The sequence below is a fragment of the Panthera pardus genome, unplaced genomic scaffold (genome assembly GCF_024362965.1).
Source record: "Panthera pardus isolate Hobbes unplaced genomic scaffold, ASM2436296v1 HiC_scaffold_6, whole genome shotgun sequence".
Taxonomy (NCBI): Eukaryota; Metazoa; Chordata; class Mammalia; order Carnivora; family Felidae; genus Panthera; species Panthera pardus.
In genome coordinates, this window is record NW_026526991.1 from 99,970,560 (window position 1) to 99,979,996 (window position 9,437).

Consider the following 9,437-nt stretch of genomic DNA (forward strand, 5'->3'; position numbering starts at 1 on the left):
GGGCTCTTTGTGTTTCTAGCTTCCCTAGAAGAGAACCTGGGGCGTGGTGTGGGATCTGGAGAACCATCCTTCAATGTGATTGTGGGCTTTATCTCAAGATGGAGCCAGAGTTGTTGTTGCCTGAGTTAATGCCTAAGTGGTGGGAAAGATCTCATCTAGGAGTTGGCCTGATAGCTGTTTAACTCATTTTTCACTTCCTTACTACAGGGCTTATGTGTCTCTTTTTATGCGACATTTATGTGAGCCGGGGGCAGATGGGGCTGAGACCTTTGCTGATGGTGTCCCCCGAGAAGGCCTGTCTCGCCAGCATGTCCTTACTAGAATTGGTGTCATGTCCTTGATTCGAAAGAAGGTGAGCCCTGAGCCTCTTTTCATTGTTCAGAGTTTGTAGGGGAAACTGGAGGGCCAATAGGAAAGGAGCCTAGAGCTGGAATTGAGTCTTCACTATCTTGTCTTATTGCTCCAGGTTCAGGAGTTTGAACATGTCAATGGGCGCTGGAGCATGCCTGAACTTGCTGAAGTAGAGGAGAACAAGAAAATGTCCCAGCCAGGGTCACCTTCCCCAAAGACTCCCACACCCTCCACTCCAGGGGACACACAACCCAATACCCCTGCACCTGCCCCACCTGCTGGTAAGTGTGCTTGTACTCTCTTTTTCTGTCTTTTGTCCTTGCCTATGCTTTGTCTGCTCCCTTGTGCTCAGCTCTAACAGGGGAGTCTGGCAGGACACAGAGCAATCTCCCTCTCAGTTTAGGAGAGCCGTCCTAAGAATAGGGCTGGCTCTTAAAGGCACGAGAGGACAACTTAAGATGAGACAAACTGAGCGGGTGTGACCTTCTCGCTGGTCTAGGACCTTCCTCCTAATTAAGTGTCTTCTGTTGGTCTGCAGAGGATGGGATAAAAATAGAAGAGAATAGCCTCAAAGAAGAAGAGAGTGCAGAAGGAGAAAAGGAGGTTAAATCTGCAGCCCCAGAGGCCACTGTCGAGGTAAGAGATGGGGGTGACTGGATGCCATACCAAAGGTAAATGGATAAGCCCGTTCATCCTTTTCGATCGTTGGCCTGTTTGCTTCAACTTACGTCTTTTTCCTTTGAAGTGTACACAACCCCCTGCCCCTGCCTCAGAGGATGAAAAAGTCCTTGTTGAACCTCCCGAGGGAGAGGAGAAAGTGGAAAAGGCAGAGGTGAAGGAGAGAACAGAGGAACCGATGGAGACAGAGCCCAAAGGTATCCACATTTTCAAGTACTACATTGTGCAGATCCCTATGAAGCTCTTGGACTTTTAACTGGGCTATGGGGTGTCAGGAAGAAGTGAAACCCTGAATAATCCTGCACCCTTGAATTTAAATTGAGGGTTTTTTCCCCTTAAGATGTCTTTTATGATGTTAATCATGGAGATTTAGGATTAAGACTTTTCCAGGGCACGTGGGTGGCTCGATTAGATTAGTTAAGCGTCAGACTTCAGCTCAGGTCATGATCTCAGGGTTTGTGAGTTCAAGCCCCAAGTCAGGCTCCTTGCTGACAGTGCAGAGCCTGCTTGGGATTCTCTCTCTTTGCCCCTTCCCCATTTGCATGTGCTCTCACTCCCCTGTCTCTTTCTCAAAGTAGATAAATAAACTTAAGAAGAAAAAAAAAAAAAAGACTGTTCCGTTTGGCTATGGTGAGGAACAGAGAACATTTTTATTTTTTTATTTTGTTTTCTAAGTTAATATGTAAGTTTAAAGCAAGCATGAGCAGGGTAGGGGCAGAGAGAATCCCAAGCAGGCTCTGTGCTGTTGGTGCAGAGCCCCACTTGGGGCTAGATCTTGTGAGATCATGACCTGAGCTGAAACCAAGAGTCAGATGCTCAACTGACTGAGCTACCCAGGAGCCCCCTTCTTTTTTAAGTCAATTAATTAATTATTATTTATTTATTTTTGTTTTGTTAAAAAAATTTTTTTAATATTTATTTTAAAAAATTTTATGTTTTATTTTTTTTGAGAGCGAGTGCAAGTGGGGGACGGGCAGAGAGAGAGGGAGACATCCAAAGCAGGCTCCAGGCTCTGAGCTGTCAGCACAGAGCCTGAGTGGGGCTCAAACCCACGAGCTGCTCGATCATGACCTGAATCGAAGTTGGACGCTCAACCGACTGAGCCACCCACGTGCCCCTTTATTTATTTTTTAACGTTTATTTATTTTGAGAGAGAGAGTGCGCGCAAATGGGAGAAGGGCAGAGAGAGAGAATCCCAAGCAGGCTCTGTGCTATCAGTGCAGAGCCAGATTCAGGGCTCAGTCCAACAAATTGTGAGATCATGACCTGAGCCAAAATCCAGAGTTTGATACTTAATCCCTGAGTCACTCAGGTGCTCCAAAAGCTTTTATTTTTGAGTAATCTGTACATCCAACATGGGGCTCGAGTTTACAAGCTCGAGATCAAGAGTTGCATGCCTGTGACTGAGCCAGCCAAGCACCCCAAAACATTCTTCTTTATACACTCTCAATGCCATCTGTTCTCCCCAGGTGTTGCTGATGTGGAGAAGGTAGAGGAGAAGTCAGCAGTAGATCTGACTCCCATTGTGGTAGAGGACAAAGGTGGGTGTTTGGAGAAGCTGGTTATGATTAAAAAGGACTCTAAAACTAGATGCAAGGATTTTATCTTTGGGATAGCCCCTGGCCTCTTCCCATCCACGCCCATATAGCTATTTTATCCCAAGCTAAAAGACTCCATCTGTCCCTACATATGATTGTCATGGGCCGGTGGCATCTTTTTCTGGGTTTGAGAAACAGTGTGGAGAAAGGGTGGAGGTGGCTGGATACTTGCAGCATATAATGCTGTGGGTAAAGGCCAAGGTGCTATGCTTTTGTATGGCGCTGATATTTTTCTTCTGCATATCCTGTAGAAGAGAAGAAAGAAGAAGAAGAGAAAAAAGAGGTGATGCTTCAGAATGGAGAGACCCCCAAGGACCTGAATGACGAGAAGCAGAAAAAAAATATTAAACAGCGATTTATGTTCAACATCGCAGATGGTGGTTTTACTGGTATGACAATGAGGGACCATCTGGGGTTAGAAGCATCTAAAGTGAAATTAGGGTTCCTGTACAAAGACTTCATTAGATGAGGGACTGTCAAGCTGATTCTGTGTTAAAAAGCCACAGGCATGGCATACTACTAAGATGGCATCTGTGGGGGCAGAGATAAAGAGTTTTTTGAATTCTTAAAGACATTTGTGTCTCTTTTTCTCCCCAACCTTCCCCAAATTCTCTTCAGAGTTGCACTCCCTTTGGCAGAATGAGGAGCGGGCAGCCACAGTCACCAAGAAGACTTACGAGATCTGGCATCGGCGACATGACTACTGGCTGCTGGCTGGCATCATAAAGTATCCTTTGCCTGAGTCTGGGCTGAGGTTCTTGGTGAAGGTTTCTGAAGATCCCATGTTTGAGGTTCTTTCCTTGTTTTGTTTTTCCTGAGCAATTTTCCAATAGCCATGGCTATGCCCGGTGGCAGGACATCCAGAATGACCCACGCTATGCCATCCTCAATGAACCTTTCAAGGGTGAAATGAATCGTGGCAATTTCTTAGAGATCAAGAATAAGTTTCTAGCCCGAAGGTTCAAGGTGAGCAGGATGGGGAGGAATGAAATGTTGAAGTGACAGCTTTTATTTTTATTTTATTTTATTTTATTATTTATTTATTTTGGGGAGAGGAGGAGGGGCAAAGAGAGGGAGAGAGAATCCCAAATAGGCTCTGCACTCTCAGAGACCAGACGTGGGGCTTGATCTCACAAACTGAGATCATGACCTGAGCTGAAATCAAGAGTTGAATGCTTAACCAGCTGAACCACCCAGGTGCCCTGAAATGACAGCCTTTACAGTGCAGAAGGGACTACAAAGGAGATAGTCTATTCATGCAGCCATGCTGTTTATTGTGTTTTCCTGTGTATGTTACTTAACTTTTTATATTGTGAAAGGCTTTGTTCCCAAGTATCTTAAATATTAGAAATATGGGGGCACCTGGGTGACTCAGTCGGAAAAGCATGCAACTCTTGATTTTGGGGTTGTGAGTTCAAGCCCCACAAATACAGAGATAACTTAAATAAAAAGTTAAAAAAAAAAAAGCAAAAAAATTAAGACCTAGAGACTCGAAAGTAACCAGCTCTTCAAGGGCTGAAGATGACTCTGCCTAATAAATGACACAGACAGAATGGCACCTGGCTAACTCAGTAGGGCATGCAACTCTTGATCTCAGGGTCATGAGTTCAAGCCCCACGTTGGGCATGGAGCCTAATTAAATACATACATACCAATAAATGACACAGACATGCAGTGGATATGTTGGGGGAACACTATAGGTTGGAGTGTGCAGGAAAGATACAGAGATGGGACTGAATTGGATCTTTGAAGAGGGAGGGTTGTCAGTGGGCTAGTGGTACTTTTATCTGCATCTGAGAGCACCTGTGTGGATAAGGGGTGGGGTGGATGCAAAGAGGAGATGCAAAGGTAGAGCTTCATTCTCAGAATCACTAGAGTTAGTAAACCCAGGGCTGAAGAGAGTCTCAGTCTAGAATTCAGCAAACGTACATTGAGGGCACCTTTGTGCAGACCATCAAAATGGGATACCATGAAGACAAGATATGGGGATTTTAAGCTGACTGTAACTGGGGGGTAAGAAATGTACACTAACCTTCAAACATGTGCCAAGCGATGAGTGGCACAGGGATACAAAGATAAGGCATGGTGCCTATTCTCAAGGAACTTTTGGTTTAAGGTAGAGGCAAATGTGTGATAAAATGAATGCCACTCTGTGTTTTGGGAGGGATTCATATGGAAGTTCTCCAGGGAAAATTAGGGAGCCAGAAGAGAGCTCCCAAATGGCTTTGTGGAGAAGCTGGTATTGGAATTAAGTTTTGATTAATGTAATAGAGATAACTGGATAGAAACGGAAGGCTGTTTGAACCAACGGGATTAGGTAGGGCAGAGACCTAGAGGCAGCAGAGCTTATGGTGTTTGCAAACAGCAAGTAGTCCAGTCGGGCTGTAGAGAACACTTGTTTGGGTGATGGTGGGAGGTAGGTTGGAGAGATAGGTAAGGGTTAGAGATCAGTAGGTGCATTTTTTGGCACCAGATGAGAGTTTGGACTTGACTCTATAGTTAGTTAATGGGCAGGCATTGAAGGATTGTGAAGAGTTTTGATATGACCAAGGAAAATGGAAACAGTATTCATGAGATTATAGAACTGCTGTACAGTCATGAGGTAGTAAAAGGCTGGGCTGTGGTGCTGGTTGTAGAAAATGAAAAGGATAAGATAAAGGAAACAAAATACCAAATAATTGATAGGATTTACTGGTTTATTGTAGGGTCAGCAAACCTTTTCTATTAAAGGGCTCAATAGTAACTATTTCAGGCTTTGTGGGACGTACATGTTGCAAATACTCGTTGCAAATACTCTCGTAGTGTGCAAGTAGCCACAGGTGATAAACGAGTAAGTATGAATGTGTTCCCATAAAACTGTATTTATTGATGCCAAAATTTGACCTTCATATAATTTTTATGAAGTGTCACAAACTGTTGATTTTTTTCTAGCCATTTAAAAATGTAAAAAACCGGGGCACCTGGCTGGCTCAGTCGGTAGAGTGTGCAACTCTTGACCTTGAGGTTATAAGTTCGAGCCCTATGATGGGTGTGAAGATTACGTAGAAAAACAAGATTTTTTTAAAAAATGTAAAAAAACCATTCTTAGCTCTTGAGCCATACAAAAAACAGCCAATGCGCCAGATATTGGCCATAGGCCATAGTTTCTGACTCTTGACTGATTGGATTTGAGATACAAACTAAAGTTTTGAGCCTGAGTCACCAAGAAAAATGATCATTGGCAGATCAGGGAAGTATGAAGAGGGAGCAGTTTGTAGAGTTAAACTTTAGAAAAAGTCCTAGTGTCCTCCCACTACCCCCATCACCATAAACAAGTGGGATCAGAGTGATCAACCACATGAGTGGGATCAGAAAGCTCAGTGCTTGAAATGTAGGTTCAAAAAGCATCATTTGCACAGAGATGCTGGCTGAACTGGGAAAGGAGAAATCACTTAAGGGAGTGCGTTAAAAGAATAGCAAGCCAAGGGCTGGCCCTGGAGAAAGCTCATAGTATGGGACAGGAAGAGGCAGTTGGTGAAGGAGACAGGATCTGTAGATTGAAAGTAGATGCTTGGTCTGTCTGGGGATAGATTATTCTGCTTGATGAAGCATGTCCTGTGGAAGAAACAACAGCCCATTATTCTCATACTGTCCTATTTCCTGACCCCTAATGGCTTTATTGTTTTTAAGAACCAGTGGATGGATACTTGAGCAAATTAAGTCTTATAACTTCTGAAACAGCATTCTGTCCCTCGGAATATATTGCAAAGAACCTTTTACGTAGCTCCATCAGGTGACGTGTAAGTGTTCATTGCAGCATAATTTTTGGTGGTGGGGCCTGTAGGCAACCTAGATGTTCAGCTGGGACACTGGGAGTGTGCATAGGTAAAATGCGGGTTCACATCATTAAGCGTTCTAAGCAACAGAAGAAACAAAATATATGTGATAGAACAACATAAATTGAACAAATTAAAAAGATCTGAAGTGGGGAAAGGAAGAAAAAGCTTTTTATGTGTACAGAACAACATTTTGTTAAATTAGAAATATGCACATGAACCAATATTCAGTCTTCAAAAACCCCAAAAACCACTCAGTAAGTATATTATAAGCGTTGCCTATTGGGGAAGGAAAGGGAATGGAAATGAGATATGGAGACAAAAGAAAATAAAATAATTTTAAAAAGTAAAACAACTTAAGTGATATGATGTGATAAGCATATCCATAGAAGGGACAATCATGCAACCACTAAAAAGCATCTTTTGTTAGGGGCTCCTGGGTGGCTCAGTTGGTTAAGCATCCGACTTCAGCTCAGGTCATGATCTCATGGTTAGTGAGTTCAAGCCCCACATCGGGCTCTGTGCTGATGGCTCAGAGCCTGGAGCCTGTTTCGGATTCTGTGTCTCCCTCTCTGCCCCTCCCCTGCTCCTGCTCTGTCTTTCTCTGTCTCTCAAAAAATAAATAAATGTTAAAAAAATTTAAAAAAAAAAGCATTTTTTTGTCAAGAGCAGTTAATAATAAAGGAAGGTTTTTCCTGTGGAATTTTGAGTGAAGCCATGATGTAGATCTATAGAGAGAGAGTGATCTCTGGTACATAAAAAATATATACGCAAAGAAAAACCAGAACATGTTAACAGTATCTTTAGGAGGTGCAATTACTTACAATCTTAATTTTTTATACGATCTACTTTCTAAATTGAAACTATCATTTTTGTATAAGCAAATCAATAAAGGGCAAGGAGTTTTAAAAACATGGACTTCCAAATGGGGATTAAAAAAAGCAAAAGCAATGTGATGTTGAGCTGCTTGTGTTGGGGGGAGCCATCTGTAAGGTTCTTTATAGGTTCTGAGAAGCCTGTCAAAAATCAGCAGAGTAAATATCAGTCCAACCCCCATCTCCTCTTTATCCTTCTCTAGCTCTTAGAACAAGCCCTGGTGATTGAGGAACAGCTGCGCCGGGCAGCTTACCTGAACATGTCCGAGGACCCTTCTCACCCTTCCATGGCCCTAAACACCCGCTTTGCTGAGGTGGAGTGTTTGGCGGAGAGTCATCAGCACCTGTCTAAGGAGTCAATGGCAGGAAACAAGCCAGCCAATGCAGTCCTGCACAAAGGTAGCCAGTGGCTCCCCTGCCTCCTGCTGACTCGGTCTCCTTCCTCCTCCCGAATACATAGTTACTCCTTGTTTCCAAAACTTTCAGAGTCCCTCTGGCTAGGATCTTTGCCTTCTTCCTTGAAAAGCTAATATCTTAGAGGCAATCAAGGACAGTGGTTCTTTGCCTCTTTTAACTCCATATATTCAAGTTCTTGGAGGTGGAAAGCAAAGCAGAATAATAGAGTATCGTCTGAGATAATTTAGAGGTGACTTCAGGTGATTTAAGATCCAGTTAGATTCTAGATCCCTTTCGACATTTCGTTTCTAACTAAAGTTCAAACATGGGGGGTGGGGTGGAGGGTGAAATGAGGGAAAAAAGGCTGTTACAAAGGAAGGAGGAGATAGCTCCAAAAGCTGGAGAGGGAAGATGATGAAAAAAGGAAACAACAGGAATAAGCTTCTCTCATGGAGGGAGAATACAGACGAGACAATATGGAGCAAAGTGCATTGAGGGCTAAGTGCCATAAAAAAACATAGCATCATGGACAGTTGGAAGTGGAATATAAGAAGTAGTAACTTGGGTATGGTGGAGGCCAGTCAGGTGACTCTGACTGACGGACCATACTCCAGCACATCAGTCACTTGGATCACTGAGAAGTAACAGAGGGGCCTGGTTCACCGTGCTAAGAAGGATCTCAGTCTTGACTACCACAGCTCACCACCTGTTTCCCCCCCCGCACCCCCACCCCATGCAGTTCTGAAACAGCTAGAAGAACTGCTGAGTGACATGAAAGCTGATGTGACTCGACTCCCAGCTACTATAGCCCGAATTCCCCCAGTTGCTGTGAGGCTACAGATGTCAGAGCGTAACATTCTCAGCCGCCTGGCAAACCGAGCACCCGAACCTACTCCACAGCAGGTAGAGTGTTTTCTTCTGGCCAGCTGTTCCAGCAGAGCCAGTCTGGAACTTGTAATATTGCTCTCCTGGTTGGGGGGTGCAGGGGCTTACCGGTGAGTTCCCTTGGGATCAGGTAGATTCCTATGGTTTGGAATTCTGACTCCCTTGGCTCTCTTTCCTGTAGGTAGCCCAGCAGCAGTGAAGATCCGGATCGATGATACCACCTCCACCGCTGAGCAGTGACCTTCCTCACTTTCCCTTGCCCAGCTTCTCCCCTGGGGCCTGAGAGACCCTCTCCTTCCTTCTGCCCCATCTTCCACATTGTAAAGGAACAGCCCCCAGTGCACTGGGGAAGGGGAGGGAGTGAGGGGCGGTGGTGCCCTTCCTGCTGGAGAGACATGCAGCAGTAGCGCCGGCGCCATCTGCAGGGAGCTGGCGGGCTGGCCTTCTGGGCCCTGGCTTCTCCCCACCGTAACGCCTGTTACACACAAACTCTTGTGGGTTCCCGCCAGGCTTGAAGAAAACGATCTGAATTTCTTCCTCCTTTTGGTTTTATTTTGTTGGTTTATTTTGTGTTTTCTTTTCTCCTTTTTTGGGGGTATTCAGAGTGGGCCGGGCCCCTGGGCGAGACACAGCTACCTCTGTTGGCATCTTTTTAATACCAGGAACCCAGCGGCTCCAGCCACTGAGCAGCTAGAATGAAATAAAGTGGAAAAAAAAAAAAAAAAAAAAAAAAAGAAAAGAACCAAAAGCATAAAAAACCACAGCAAATTTCTTGATGAAAATTGAAAATAAAAGTTTCCTTGTATTTTAGTGCTCTGGTTCAGTGTGGGTGTAGGTGC

The 9,437-nt window shown here is 44.3% G+C and overlaps 1 protein-coding gene and 1 non-coding gene across 8 annotated transcripts in view; both read left to right on the top strand.

Annotated features, from left to right (window-relative positions):
- Positions 1–9,138, top strand: part of CHD4 (chromodomain helicase DNA binding protein 4) — a 29,975-nt gene extending 20,837 nt beyond the window's left edge. For 4 of the 7 annotated variants that reach the window (XM_053894665.1, XM_053894663.1, XM_053894668.1 and 1 more), the window contains exons 30-40: positions 208–352; positions 467–632; positions 890–987; positions 1,097–1,226; positions 2,499–2,570; positions 2,879–3,016; positions 3,246–3,354; positions 3,461–3,593; positions 7,521–7,719; positions 8,453–8,616; positions 8,780–9,138. In XM_053894665.1, coding sequence (XP_053750640.1) covers positions 208–352; positions 467–632; positions 890–987; positions 1,097–1,226; positions 2,499–2,570; positions 2,879–3,016; positions 3,246–3,354; positions 3,461–3,593; positions 7,521–7,719; positions 8,453–8,616; positions 8,780–8,797 — 1,372 coding nt within the window. In that variant the 3' untranslated portion in view covers positions 8,798–9,138. The remainder of the gene's footprint in view (positions 1–207; positions 353–466; positions 633–889; positions 988–1,096; positions 1,227–2,498; positions 2,571–2,878; positions 3,017–3,245; positions 3,355–3,460; positions 3,594–7,520; positions 7,720–8,452; positions 8,617–8,779) is intronic. The other 3 variants (XM_053894662.1, XM_053894664.1, XM_053894667.1) reach the window with 1 other exon arrangement.
- On the top strand, positions 665–804 carry LOC128775200 (small Cajal body-specific RNA 11). The gene has a single exon (XR_008419843.1). It is a non-coding gene; the product is annotated as a small Cajal body-specific RNA 11 (non-coding RNA).
- Positions 9,139–9,437: the final 299 nt, after the last annotated feature.